This window comes from Orbicella faveolata, unplaced genomic scaffold (genome assembly GCF_042242905.1).
Source record: "Orbicella faveolata isolate gen_17 unplaced genomic scaffold, um_ofav_v1 contig_35, whole genome shotgun sequence".
Classification (NCBI taxonomy): Eukaryota; Metazoa; Cnidaria; class Anthozoa; order Scleractinia; family Merulinidae; genus Orbicella; species Orbicella faveolata.
In genome coordinates, this window is record NW_028301564.1 from 15,200,947 (window position 1) to 15,216,029 (window position 15,083).

At 39.2% G+C, this 15,083-nt stretch overlaps 1 protein-coding gene across 2 annotated transcripts; it reads left to right on the plus strand.

Annotated features, from left to right (window-relative positions):
- Positions 1 to 315: 315 nt before the first annotated feature.
- Positions 316 to 14,248, plus strand: LOC110042988 (UDP-N-acetylglucosamine--peptide N-acetylglucosaminyltransferase 110 kDa subunit-like). Of its 2 annotated transcripts, none has more exons than XM_020748380.2 (17): positions 316 to 490; positions 758 to 911; positions 1,042 to 1,285; positions 2,318 to 2,386; positions 4,911 to 5,027; positions 5,857 to 5,936; positions 6,031 to 6,120; positions 6,227 to 6,332; positions 8,026 to 8,166; positions 9,690 to 9,790; positions 9,975 to 10,128; positions 10,342 to 10,443; positions 10,834 to 11,013; positions 11,334 to 11,492; positions 11,835 to 12,050; positions 12,306 to 13,162; positions 13,582 to 14,248. In XM_020748380.2, exons 1-17 carry the CDS (start codon positions 457 to 459, stop codon positions 13,730 to 13,732), a joined length of 2,955 nt encoding a protein of 984 aa, XP_020604039.1. In that variant the 5' UTR covers positions 316 to 456; the 3' UTR covers positions 13,733 to 14,248. The 2 variants fall into 2 exon arrangements, with proteins under 2 accessions (XP_020604039.1, XP_020604038.1); XM_020748379.2 differs by lacking the exon at positions 316 to 490 and adding an exon at positions 519 to 666.
- Positions 14,249 to 15,083: the final 835 nt, after the last annotated feature.

Here is a 15,083-nt window from a genome sequence, read left to right on the forward strand (position 1 = left end):
GCTCTGCTATGAAAAGTTTGTTGAAAGAATTTGCATTTATGATCGGAAACTTTCGTGATATTTTCACACAATTTTCTCAAATGAATTATTAATTTAAGAAAAAAAGTTATCTAAACCTTGAATATAGATTAGCCGATTCAGTTAGTTCTTTCAACGGCACAATATGACATGATTCTGGACACGAAATTCCCACTTTTTGAATGACGAAAAACTATTTTCTCTTTTTCTTTCAACCTGTCACCCACGTGGGTTGTCAAGCAAAACTTAAATTACGTCATCGGGTGAACGAGCATTACGAGTAGCAGGAATTTCGATATTGATCACAGCAATTATCGAGTTTGTTCCTGTCAAGGATGCGTCATTTGGCGAAGTATTGCCAGTTGGCAGTTATTTGAATCTTAACCATCTGAGATGAATGGGAATTTAATGTTTTAAACCTTTCTTTGGACCGAAATTATGAAATTTCAACCAGAGGCGCTTCATTATGGCGGTGAGTCTTTCCTTTGCGTGTGCGCACATGACGTCGCGTTTATGCATACAATAATACACGCCATCTTTCTTCATGCCCTCGTTTTCTTATTTCAATCTCGAAGGGGACACTTTTGTGTTTCTCTGCCTCTCTTTTTATCGTCATGGTCATGGGAACGACCATTCTAGACGATGCTGGTTAGAAAATGTCGTTTCGTGAACTTCTTGTTTGGTGAACTAAGTTCATTGTTGTCTGACCATAACCCATTCTCTCTCTCTCTTTCAACAGCCACTCTGGCGGAGTTGGCTCATCGCGAATACCAGGCAGGGAGCTATGATCGCGCCGAACAAATCTGTATGCAGTTGTGGAGACAACAACCCGAGAACACCGGAGTTTTACTTCTTTTATCATCGATACACTTTCAATGCCGTCGATTAGACCGGTAAACCAGATCAATATTCTGTTGTTGTAATGTTTTGCGCTCGCAATCCAAAAGTGTTTCATGTCTTTATGACGTAGGTTTTGGCGAAAAATGCTTTAGTGTGATGTACTCCATTCTTTCTTTCTTCTAGATCGGCTCATTTTAGTACGCTAGCCATAAAACAAAACCCAGTTCTTGCCGAGGCCTACTCTAACTTAGGCAATGTCTTCAAAGAGCGAGGTCAGCTGAAAGACGCGTTGGACAACTATCGCCATGCAGTAAAGTTAAAACCGGATTTCATCGATGGCTACATCAACTTGGCTGCGGCATTAGTAGCTGCTGGCGATTTAGAAGGGGCAGTTAATGCTTATGCCACGGCACTGCAGTACAACCCGGTACGAGTTTGCGGGTAATCCGTACTTTGCCCGTCATGTTTGTTTGCACTAAATGACGCGATGTTTAGATACGAATCTCTCTGGAGGTTTGTAACTGTCGCTTTCTCAGCTGTGTTTCACAACTCCTCAAGAAAACAGATTTGTGCGCAGTTTCTACCTTGTTTGTTGTCGCGGATTTTCGTGGTGAAATTGATTTCTAGTGGAATTTTCTTTCGTTCATTAACCTTCGATGCCTCTATTGTTTTGTGCAAACAAATTTATTCTAATGTCAGTTGTGTCGCGAAGAAACGTGTTTCTCGTTGATGCACTACGGATATGTTTCGACAGCTTCGAGCACAGTGTACAATATTTCCTAATTGGTACCACGGTATTATGAAATTCCTTCCATGCTAGTATGTTCTGAGACGTTTCTGATTGACGCGTGAAATGTGAAATAAGTCAATTCTCTTGTATCGCGTTTTTGTTTCCCTTTGAATGATAAGTGGAAACAGTCTCCCACATTGCGATTTCAGTAAGTACATGTAGATTCGGTTATATTTGGCCTGGTTTTTGCCTGTGAGAGAAATCTAAAAAAGTAATATTTGGCTTGGTCGAAATGAATGGCATGTACTTGAATAATACGAGATAGGAACCGCCTGCTTGATATTTCCTTGATACAGATTGACTGTCTGTCAATGGCTTGGCATAATTTCAATTTTTATTGGCCTTCACATGCGTTTGACCGCATTTTATTAATATTCCAGTGGTTCATCCATTCAATTTAGTTTTACAAGCAATCATTATGTGCAAAAATGGCTAAGAATAAAGATTGAAGGGTAAAAAAGATTTAAAAAGATTGAAAAAAATGGAGTGTAAAATGAATGGTTAAAAAAAAATGTGTCAGACTGACAGGGAAAAAATGGAATAAGGGTGGGACAACGCCAATACCTCTTTCTAGTTCAGCCTTGTGAAAATCAAGTATTAAACAATTAAAAGTTACTTTGCTTTTAGTCATCACATTGACGTTTACATGTATGTAATTTATGTCACTAGGATCTATACTGCGTGAGAAGTGATCTGGGAAACTTGTTAAAGGCTCTTGGTAGACTAGAAGAGGCTAAGGTATAGTAAATGTTGTATGAATAACTAAGGACTGACATTTATGTTCAAGGCAGTCTTATCTGGACTTGACTGTAAATGTTTCCTTTGCAAGGTTTGCGTGACACAGGGAATAACTTTCTCTGATGCAATAAATATCAGTTGGGGTGGACTGAAGTTTCTGCATAAAATGCTCTTGTCAACTAGGCACCGATGGCTTGTTGAAACAGGTATCTGCGCCGTAGGTTGAGAATTGCGCACCTCAGCTGATTTTTATTTTGAAGATGTAGTTGACATTACCGTGTCAACACTTAAATTCCCAAGAATGTTGAACAACTAATTTCTCCTTACAGCAGGGCGGTGCTTTCAGTTAGAGAAATTGCATTTTTGTTTACCTCTAAATTCTCATAAGTATTATGATAAAAAATTTAAGACACTCAGTAAGGAGAGTTGCTATTTCAATCTTGGGATTAAGAGTTAAGGGAATAGTCTTCAGCTGTGTGTGCTCCATGTTCACTTTATACATACTGTACTGTAGTGGAATTCTGAATGCATGAGAGTGACTTTCAAGAAGCTCTGCAGTTAACCTATGTTTTACAAGCTTTTTTTCTTTTGAAATAAATCTTTGATTTACATTACTTTTTAACCAGTTTAACTGCGGCAAGCATGTTGAAATAGTTGATTGGATTGTTTTGCGTCGTATTCAATTGCTTTGTTTAGAATTTTGCAAGTTTTTTCATTATTTTATTTCAACACCTTTGAACAGAATTGAAATTACTGTGCTAATGCAGGGTTATTGGAAATACTCTCATAACATGTTAAATTTGATTGGGAGAGGGTAAGGGGGTAGGGTTTGTTTGGTTCTAGTATTTTATAATGAGCTCTGTTGTTTGGGAGGTATTCAAGACCAACATGTTTGTGCAAATTTGTTTGGACTGCATACTAGTGTATTGACTTTGTAAGAGGAAGAATTTGGCCGTATACAGTCTCCTCCTTGGCTCTTGGTCTGGTACTTTCACTAAACTTATTGAGATGTCAGATTCTGTTGGCTGGCAAAAATTTCCAAACAAAGGCACAGTTGTGTTGGTTAGCTTTGCAGAGTACCGGTGATCAGCAGTTGGTCCTCGATACGTTGTTTCTTGATCCCTAACATTCAATCTTCCCTTGTTTTCCCCTTTTATTTATCTCTCCCAGTAAACTTATACAGGGTACGTACGGTCTTGATGGAGTACACCGGCTGAAGGGAAACCATTTGCAGAAAGATGAACTTCTCAAAGCACGACTTTGGCCCTTTCCCATACTTGCTTTCCCTGTCTACCATGCTTGCCCAGTTTGCTGTTACAGACTTCTCAAGCAAAAATAGGAGTTGCAAGTCAGCTTTTCATCTTACAAACTAGTTCTTCCATTCAAAATGTCTCGGTTAAAACACATCAGGAAAAAAAACAGTTTGGTTGTATTCTGATTGCAAGTAGTTGTTTGGCAAAATTGTCAGTAAATGAAGCGTTGCCCTGAAAACTCCTGTTTCTGGCTTGAGTTGGCTGCTTGCATCCTTTTCTCTTGGTCATGTGGTTGATCTCATACCTTGGAAGAAAGAAAAACGACAGTTTATCCATTCAACACCTTGTCCCAATTAGTACGAACTCTCTGTTGCCTTTGTTGCACAATTTCTGATTGAAAGCGTAGCTGTACGTAGCATGGTTGGGAAAAGGTTTGGCAATGGTGACAAATTTGAACAGCTTTTTCTTGCAGTTTTGTGTGGAGAACGAATGTCTTGCCTTGTCTCCTCACAGTAATGAAGCTTTAAGCTTTGTTGAAATAGATTCATGTGCCCAGTTATTGAGCATCTCACTGCTTTCATTTGAAACAAATGCACAGTTATATCAAGTGCAAGCAGTGTAAATTGCAATCACTGGACATTTTGGGTTCTGTTTTTGCAGAGGTAAAAGAAGTTGTAAACTAACATTTTGACACAGAACTGAGTGAAATTTTAATCTGTTTGCCAGTGTGGCTAAGTTTAAAGTTGTGTTGACTGTTGCCATGAACAACTAGTCTGTAGACAAATTTATTATCTTCTGTTTTGGAATATCATTTTGATACACACTTGTGTCACAATGTTACTTCTTTGATCTCTATTTACTATCTGCGCTGAGGCAAGTCAAGATTGTTTTTCTCTTGCACATGCGCTCTGAAGGCAACCGTGTGCTTTCTACAAAGGGACAAGGTGTTCTGTGAACTAATGGAAACTATAATCTAGCATTGCATTTCAGCCAAGAAAGGACAAAACAAGAGCCCAACAAAACTGTTGGTGAAAAATGTCGGAATAATATTGCGTTGTTACAAAGGATGAGAACAAAACCATGATTGTCTCTTTTTGCTCTCTGCTATTGCAATCTGTTTTGCTTGTGTTCGTGTATTTCTTGTTTTTGCTTTGAATTTTTTCTTGCTCTCTGCTGTTACTCTTGCTGCCCGCTGCTTTCTTATTGCTTGCTGTGCCTTTCCCGGCATTTTGTGCTGTCCCCGTTTTTGCTGCTCATGTTTAAATTGAAAGGCGTGCTACTTGAAAGCGATAGAAACGCAACCCAGTTTTGCAGTGGCTTGGAGTAACCTTGGCTGTGTCTTCAACGCTCAAGGAGAGATCTGGTTGGCCATTCATCACTTTGAGAAGGTAAAAAGTTGTAAAAAATATGGTTTCTTAGTTGTAAATGTTCATAGTTAAATTGTTGTGATCTAGATTAGTTTGTGCACAAGTTGCACACGTAAGGCTGATTTGACAAGAATTTGCTGGGTGCAATGAGTGAACCAGTAAACGTTTTAAACAAACTCTCAAGAAAATCCTTGCAGTACAATGTAATTGGTGTGCAGTTTCAGTGATTCTTGCTGAAAACAGAATATTGTGTCTTACAAGAACATACAGTGAAAATCCATGTGTAAGAACCTGCTGGCAGAAATTTGCCATTAGAAGACCAAAAAATATAAGAACCTGTTTAGCCAAGCAAGATCAAGCAGGTTCTTCTATGTGGGTTACAGTTATTTTAACCAAGAAGTGTAACTTTGAGATTGCAAATGTATGTTTCAAGAAGATACATAACACAGTTGTGAATAAATACTGTATATTAAAGGATCAAACCCAAGTTTATTTACTTTAATTACTGGTAATCAACAACTATATCTCCTTCATGGAAACTAAGAACCTAATTAGAACTTACCTAGCCTAAAATGCTGATAACTAACCCAGAATACAAGAACCTAAAATGTATGCTCTGACATGCAAGTTTTTACTGTAGTTGGCAGGCAAATTACATTGTACTCATCCAATGCCTTGACAAAGATTCTTAGAACTCAGCTGAAAAAGAAGTAATCCTGAATTAATTTTGTCTGTCAAAGATCTGTCAACAGTAACTTACACAATAAAAGAACAGCTATGTAATAATTTCACACTTATAATTTAACCCACAATATTGATTTATCTTTTGAATCTCTTTCTCCCATTGAAGGCTGTCCAGTTGGATCAAAACTTTCTTGATGCCTATATCAACCTTGGAAATGTCTTAAAAGAGGCAAGGATTTTTGACAGGTTGGTGTTTTATTGACAAAAGAATTTAATTTGTGCTTAAATTATTATCCATGGAAATATCATTGGCTTACTTTTTCCTCTTTTGTTATTTCAGAGCTGTTGCTGCATACCTACGAGCCTTAAACTTGAGCCCCAATCATGCCGTTGTCCACGGAAACTTGGCCTGTGTCTACTATGAACAAGGGTGAGCTTAACAGGCAGTGATTTGAGGTGTTGTAATATTCATTTGTCTAATGGAAGATTTTAAGTGCTTGGTTATGATAATGATCTGTTTCATCTTGTTCTTGCAGACTTATTGACTTGGCAGTTGACACGTACAGAAGGGCAATTGAACTTCAACCAAACTTCCCAGATGCCTATTGTAATCTTGCAAATGCTTTGAAGGAACAAGGAAAGGTTAGCAATCATCTTAATTCCCTTTGAGTTAAAAACCCATTGACGCAAACTTTTGAATTGCTGCAATAAAATGACTTTACATGTCCTTGCATTTCACAGAATGAAGTAATACTGGGTGGTGTGCCAAATGTTATTTTACCTTTTTAGTGCAGAGTGCACTATTGGGATGGTTGTGGGAGCTTCCTGCCGCTAAGGCACTATGGCGCTATGGCCCTATGGCGCTAAGGTGTAAACTTTAATGTTTGTTTAATTAATTAATTTCAATTAATTTATTAGTCTAGAGGTAAGGAAGTGGTGGGGGTGGGGTGGGAAAGGTACATGTGTACTCTATGCAAAATGCGTTTCATCGCCGTCAGTTAGGTATGATCATCGCGAAGCTATATATTTGTTTGAGGTAACCCCTTGCTCTCCTTGTGGACCATTCTCTTTAGAACAAAACTAATTTGCTCTAAAAGCATGCATGGATTAGTTAGCGTTCGTGGCTTCTACATTAGGTGGAGGATACATTGCATACGGAATCACGTACAAATGTTGAGTGGTTTTCCTTATGGTAGAACTCAACATGTAAGACGCATGTGTTCTAGCATTGTTAGTGTTATACACTATCTTTCCACGTGGTATTTTAAATGTCATGTCATGTGACCAAGGACGGCAGTTATTTTTCAGGTAGCGCCAATTGTCCCTTTTTATTGCAAAAGTGAAACGTTACTGTGGCTGCGTAGCTTTTAGAATTACACACAGGTCGGTTCAACAAATATCATCTGCTGTTTTCAATCTACAATAGTGTGCTCCTCAGGGTTCAAATGTATTGCTTCTCCTTAGCGGCTTGTTTATTTCTTGCCTTAATTGTGTCTGTAAGAAAGACCAGAAAGTTCTCAAGTTAGTGGCTTTAATACTCTGCAAATTGTAAATTTGTGACAAAAGAAACCAGGAAAGTGCTCAAATATTGCTGCAGACTCCATGACACCTAATGAAAAGCGCAAATTAATTTAATCAGTCTTTGAGGAGACTCGTTCATATCGACCAAGTAGCGCTGTTTATTTTCAATACTTTTCGTTGAAATGCTTCTCAGCCATCAATATCGTTGTGTGTTAATTGTGAATTGTTTTATTGTTGACAACAAAGGTGGCAACAGAAAAAGAAAGTGGTATTTCGTGACTATTTGATAATTAAATTAGTTCTTGTTCATCGGTAAAAATTTGCATTTTTAGTAAAACAACATTGTTTCTGTTCTGTTTCTTCGTCACTACATCAGATATTTAACGTTCTTTCATTTATCTCCAAAAAACAAGCGCATCTTCCGTGTGTTGGAGAAAACAAGGGTTTCATATTACATGCCTTTGCAAGGAAAATGAAAGTATCAAGTTACAAAGTTGGTGTGAAGAGCTAAATTGTCACGTTTGCTGCTTCAACGTATTATTGAATTTAAAATGAACGAAAATCAACGTAAAACACCAGTAGTAATTAATTTATATGTAATTTTTGGACCTTGGTTGAAAATACAACCTTGAAACATACACACTGCAAAGGGGAAAAGCCCTAGCAGACTACCAAGGTAGACACAAACCGGAAGTGAACCGAGCATGGGTGAGTACTTATGGAACTACCGTGCCAGAGCTATCAATTGTGCTCTGCACTATCTGAGATTGTCTCACTAGTTTTAATTGCTAATCGTGGTGTATTTTTCCCACAGGTATCTGAAGCAGAAGAGTGCTACAACACTGCTTTGAGATTATGTCCTACCCATGCAGATTCCCTCAACAACCTAGCGAACATCAAGAGAGAGCAAGGAAAGATCGAGGAGTCTGTCAGGCTGTACTGCAAAGCTTTAGAGGTATGTCTGTAATTTGTTTGCCTTTTAAAGTGGTACTACAATGAAATTGTTACCCCTTGATTTTTTAGGTGTATCACATAAAATTCCATGAAAGAATAAAAACACCGTTTACGGTTTGCAACTATCCGCATTAGTTCCGGAGATATTTAAGTTTGAAAAATGTGAAAAATATGCAAATGAGACGACTGATGACGTCATACACTTAACCCAATACTGTATCAAGTAAATAAATAGACCTATCTTGGCCAATTTGCAGCGCAGACTATTGAAACTTGGTAGGCTAACAGTTCTACAGGAAACACACCCTACGGCTATAAATAATTCTGTTCCCATGGCAACTCACTCTTTTCCAGTCCCCACCCACTTGATTACAATATGTTAGTGATTTTCAGCTTGAAAAGTGTTAAACGAGGCCACAAATTCGAGCTAACATTTATATGCTTGCTGGATCATGCATATGAGGCACCATTTGCAAATATCAAAATGGAGCGGCAAAGGTAGCCAGAAATGACGTTAATATTGGGAAAGTCTGGAAGCCAGTACGTTGCCATGATAATATAACTGTTAAGCTTGTATTGTGGAGCACATTTAAAAGAATCTTATGGCAAAGAATCAAACATTTCTGATAGAAATTGGATGAAATATCTTTTTTCATCATATTTTATCAAAATGTGGTTGAGTGTCTGATGTCATCACTTGGCTAAGTTGCGTATTTTAAAAACTTGAATATCTCTGGAACGAAAGGAGATATTTGAAAATAGTTAACAGCATTTTTCTTCTCATACAGGCTACGTAAGGTGTCTCCATAGGGTAATCATTTATGGCGTTGTGCGTGCAAGTGTCATGTTTTGGATACTGTTTTTGCATTCGTTTTTACACCTAGTCCTCTCAAACTTATTACATGTAATAAGCAATGATTAAATAGTATTTTGCTATCATCTCTGTTAAAATTTTGGGATTTAGTCTTAAATTATAAATGCCCAAACAAATCTGTTTTTTACTGTTTTTATGGCCTTATTTGTGATTTTCCTGAAAATCCTTCGGTGAAATCTTCCAAAATTTTTACATGACATAACTTCCAGTGGGATACGAATTTTAAACATGAAAAAAGTAGGGTTTGTAAAGGCAGTTTTTTCGATATTTTCAAATTAATGTCTTTTACCGCTGCAAAAAAATCTAGTCTTATAGATTTCCCTGAAAAATGAGCTCTGACTAAAATAAAATATTTACTACCAATCTACCAAATTTAATGGAATTTCACTGAAGGAAATGCAAGAAAATTCATTGTCAGTTTTGCTTTTCATGCTCATGTTGACGTAATAAAATATTGAAAAACACTGACGTTTTCCCTTGAGTGCATGGAGATTACTTCCTCAGCGCTCGTGCGATCATAAAACTATAGCGAGCCACCTTAATTATGTTTTAAAATGGCTTCGATAGGAAAGATGCGATTTTCGTCATAGTACCACTTTAAGTAAATTAAGTTTTAAAATAAAACTGATTTGCTATAACTCGTCTTGTAGATATTTCCTGAATTTGCTGCAGCTCACTCAAATCTTGCAAGTGTTCTACAACAACAGGGGAAACTTCATGAAGCACTACTACATTACAAAGAAGCCATCAGGTAAAACAATCTACCAGTAGTTTTTTCTGTATTTTTTTTTTTTTTTGTCTTTGTCATAAAGATTTCTCTTGACGTAGTCCTTAGTCCTTAGACCTTAGCTGGAGCACAAGCGATCCAAACCTTGTTCTTCTTTCCATGTAGGACATTCTGATTAATTTCAATCAATGTTGTAATCCTTTCATAGGATTCATCCTACATTTGCTGACGCCTATTCTAACATGGGAAACACACTCAAAGAAATGCAAGACATTCAGGGAGCCATTCAGTGTTACACAAGAGCTATACAGATCAACCCAGCATTTGCTGATGCTCACAGTAACCTAGCATCTGTTCATAAGGTGAGCTGATCTTTTTAAACCGTACTGATTTGATAAGTATCTTGTCTTTTTGTTGTTGTTTAGTTGGCCAGTGATAGGTTTGTGAGTTAATAAAGGAACACAATGTAGCAAAATGATATTGTAAACATTTGGCAGGTTGCTTTAACACTTTCTTTTGGAACAAAAATTATTGCATACAATGTTGACCTTCCATTTTGTTCTTGTCACCATTAGGATTCTGGTAACATTCCTGAGGCAATCCAGTCCTACAGGACAGCATTAAAGTTAAAGCCAAGCTTTCCCGATGCATACTGTAACCTTGCACATTGCTTACAGGTAACCTGTGTACATTGCATTGTGATAACAACAACAAAAATCTCTGCATTTGTATGTCCTTCTGTCTGTTAATCAGGGGATGTCTGTGCAGTGCAGTTGGAATTGCAACATATTATATAGCACATAGTGCTACTTAAGGCCTCGTGAATCAGATGCCAAAACAAGAGTTAATGCCTGCAAGATGTAGTTTAGTTATAAATAAGGGTGTAAAGACATAAATGATCATTGCAGTTACATATATGTTCACAACCTAAGCAGCAGTGAAATTAAAGACTGAAAAAAATGCAGGCTTGAATGGGATCTTTCATACATTCACTTACAAATAAGGGTGCACTTTACAAGTTTATGACAAAAAATTTGTATTTATAATTTTGTTTTGTTTTCTGACAGATAATCTGTGACTGGACAGATTATGAGTCGCGCATGAAGAAACTAGTGTCTATTGTGGCAGACCAGTTGGAAAACAATCGACTGCCATCTGTGCACCCTCATCACAGTATGCTGTATCCACTTACACACAAAATGAGAAGAGACATTGCTAACAGACATGGAAATCTATGTGTTGAAAAGGTATTCTTACACTAGTAGCTTATATTTGAAGACATTCTTAGAGCAGTTTTCAACTGAGTGTCAAAAGGAATCAGGCAACTACTCTGGTTTTGGTTTTACTACGGTTTGAGATTGGTTGAGTAGTCTAATTGGTAACTAATTGGTTTGGTTTTAGTTTTACAAGTAGGTACACTCAATTGAAAACCACTCTGATGTGTTTGTTTTGTTTTATCAGTCAGCTGCATGTTGCTTTCATAGTTGGATTGGATTGGTTCATGAAGGGAAAAAAGAAAAGTGGAAGGAATTTTTAACCCTACCTTGTGTGTGTGTTTTTTTTTAAGGTTGCTCTTTTACACAAGCCACCATACTCGTATCCCAAGTCGTTGAAGGAAAGTGGTGGGAGACTGAGAATAGGCTACGTTTCCAGTGATTTTGGAAATCATCCTACCTCACATCTGATGCAAAGTGTTCCTGGATTTCATGACAGTAGTAGAGTTGAGGTTTGTAACTTGGTGTTCATTCTCCAAAAGTTCTGTGTAGAGTCTGTTACAAATATGGTTTCCTGTTCTTCCTTATTCAACCCAGAAAACTCTCTGCAGAGAATCAGGACACAAGTAGTTGTACCCTTTGCTGTTGAATTTGCATTTAATTAAGGATCTCTGCAGTTGAAATGAATTGTTATCTTGCATTACTTTAGCCCGAAATGTCAGTCATCTTCCGCCCTCAGCCTAATCCCCTGTCTGTCTCCCAGGGATTAGGCTATGGGCAAGAGATGGCTAACATTTCAGACTAGCATTATTTATGGGTGTTATCTCCCGCTCATGTACTTTGTTCATCTTCAGATCTTTTGCTATGCTCTGACGGCTGATGATGGCACCAGTTTCAGAAGGAAGATTGAGGGAGATTCGGAGCATTTCGTTGACCTATCTTCTATCCCTTGCCACGGAGAGGCTGCTGATCGTATTAATGCTGATGGCATTCATGTGCTTGTCAACATGAATGGTTATACGAAAGGAGCCAGAAATGAAATATTTGCCCTTCGCCCTGCTCCAGTCCAGGTAAAAGAAAAAAATTTGCGTTAGGGTTCTGTAATCACTTTAAACAGAATTGTTTGTCGAGGCAGGAGGCAGTTTATCCTTGAGGTGTATAATTATATAGAATCAGCTCGAAAAGTGGTTTTCATTCTTACTTATGGTGGCAGAAATGTGTTCCTTCAAATAATCAGCAGTTTGTTCAAACGTGCACACATGTTTGGAGTGAATGCGAGGTTGTAAACTTTGGCCTTATTCCACTTGTTCTTGCTCCACCTGCAGGTAATGTGGCTGGGGTATCCAGGCACAAGTGGTGCCCCTTACATGGACTACATCATCACAGATGAAGTTACCTCACCCCTGGAACTCGCCGATCAGTACTCTGAGAAGCTCGCATACATGCCACACACGTTCTTTGTTGGTGATCACAAACAGATGTTTCCACACCTTATACAATACCTGAGAGCCTCCAGTAACCAAGTCATCGCTGAGGTGACGCAAAACGGACTAGTACCAGCTCATGCTGCTGCTGTGCTGCTGGACGATGAGAAGAACGATCCAAACCTCGCTCCTAAAGTCGGCGCGCTGATCGAGGAGAAGAAGAAAGAGTACTCCGGTTGCAAGGACAGCGGTGAGCGCATCCCGTCAACCGTGCCTATAATCACGCGCTCCCATTACGGCCTGCCAGAGACGGCCACAGTGTACTGCAACTTTAACCAGTTGTACAAGATCGACCCACCGACATTGCGTAGCTGGGTGAATATCCTCAAACACGTCCCCAACTCCGTGCTGTGGTTACTGAGATTTCCTGCCGTAGGGGAACCGAACCTCAAGGCACAGGCCATGGCTATGGGACTGTCCCAAGAGCGTATTGTCTTCTCGCCAGTCGCACCTAAGGAAGAGCATGTGCGTCGCGGCCAACTGGCTGACGTCTGTCTAGACACCCCACTGTGCAATGGTCACACAACAGGGATGGATGTCCTGTGGGCCGGCTGTCCTATGGTGACCCTTCCGCTTGAAACGTTAGCTTCTCGAGTAGCCTCTTCTCAGCTGTCAGCTCTTGGCTGTCCGGAGCTTGTGGCAAGAAATCGAGAAGATTACGAAAACATCGCTATCAGACTCGGAAACGATGCGAACTAGTAAGTGCTTTGTACGAGGAAGCACTGTAATAAGTATTAATTTATTCTCACCAGGAAGGTCCCGTGCTACAAGCATTAACCCGAGAAAGAACGGCTTTTTGTCCTGTTTAATGGGTATTTAGTAGGTGTTGATAGTGTGAAGAAGCTCAATCACAGCGTTTTGAGTTATTTCGTCCACGTCCAAAATAACCTTTAAATTGAAGGAAACCTGAAAATAACAGCTTACTAACAACGAAAAACACTACAGAGATAATAATAAACCATAAAGGAACAAGGATGGTTAAGGATATAGAAGATTAACACGGATAACAAAAGACGAACTTGAAAAATTTAGGCCTAACTTTGAAGATGCGCATACCGTGACGTAGCTCCTTAAACGTGCAGCAGTAGCTTAGACGATTTCTTTTCTCTATTTTCAGCCTAAAAAGAGTGAAGGATAAAGTCTGGAACGCTCGCCTTCGCAGTCCGCTCTTCAACACGAGGCAGTATACCCACAGCCTTGAAGGTCTTCTTCTCAAAGTCTGGAGAAGATACGAAAATGGACTGGAGCCTGATCATGTTACTTCCTGAATGCCAGGAATGGTTTATTTCGCCCAGTATTTGGATACTGACAATCGCCGCAGCCGCTGATCGCTGTTGATGCAACGGAGTCGGGTTCATGTGCTGTAACGGTCACTCTTCAGTGATGTAATCATGAAGAACTTTTTAAAATTCAGGCGTGGACAGCCTACTCGACAGGGGAAAATTGAGTCTTAATACGAGTCAATACTTGCGTCGCCAATTAAGACTTGCGGCTGACAAAATTGCGTTGTTTTATTTTGGTTTGGTTTTGTTTTTGGTTGACCAGGCAGAAAAGATGGTAGGTTTCTGATAAGTTAAGAGGTAAAATGTCGTATAGCGTTCAAAGAAATCTGTAAATATTTAGAGTAAAATTAATGACGTTCGTTCGTTCGTCGCGCGTTTAGCTTCTGAGTTTTAGATAAAGTAGAAACATCTACCTTGGTCAACACGTTAACACGGAGCTTGAAAGGGAAAAAAACTGAAAACAACAAATTTTATGTATTAAATGGTTCACTGTAAAATGAATGTTGTGGTGATCTTAATTTGCCTTGGAAGCGTTATCTTTATCACTGTTTTTTTAATGTTTTGTTAACGTTTCCCACTTCCGAAAGTTATCAGTGCTGTGTTTTTTTCCTGTCTGAATCTCAACGCACTAAACTCTGTTACCCCTGATAGAGAATATTAAAACTTATCTTCGATTTCATATTCTGAATCAACTAAAAAGTCGTCGCGGAGACGCACAAGGAAAGGGACAGCTAATTGGGGCGGGACGGCCTCTCGCACCAGCTAACGGCTCTTGAGTCTCATTGAATGCGAATTGTACGTTTTTTTAATTCAACCCAGTTTTAATTGAGAAACTTCGCCTTGAAAGACCCTGACCCAGGAGCAAAGTAACGTTCGAGTCAGTCACGCAAAATTGTAAACTGACTCGGGAGCAAACTGGACGAGGGGAGGGGGACGGGGAGGGGCAATTTCTAGATATTTTATGACCTCCAAGCCAAGTTAGAAAAGCAGAAGGTTAATCTCGTACTCGGAATATGTTGCACTCTGAGCTGGTAATGCTGGTAAAAAGATTGACAAAACGTGAAACCAAAAAGACCGGGGAAAGGAAGGGGGAAACTCGAGAATGACACTGCCGCCTCCCCCCCCCCCCCCCCCCCACCCCACCCACTCCCTGGATTCTGGGTTGGTATCTTATCATGAGAAATAGTTATTGGACCATCCTGGCCAGAGTGTCTCTCTTGATGTGGTTTGGGAGACCCCTCTATGATCTAAGAGTCCTGTTTGTTGGCTGGCACTATACCCATTTACTGTAGAAGGACGACCACCCAGTACTGTCTAGGTAGGAGGTTTTCGGAAC

Excerpts from the sequence above, each read along its gene's own strand:
- LOC110042988 (XM_020748380.2), top strand. The coding sequence starts at position 457 with ATGAAATTTCAACCAGAGGCGCTTCATTATGGCG. Across the intron at positions 9,791-9,974 it reads CATTACAAAGAAGCCATCAG|GATTCATCCTACATTTGCTG; the intron begins GTAAAACAATCT and ends ATCCTTTCATAG. Across the intron at positions 11,493-11,834 it reads ATGACAGTAGTAGAGTTGAG|ATCTTTTGCTATGCTCTGAC; the intron begins GTTTGTAACTTG and ends GTTCATCTTCAG.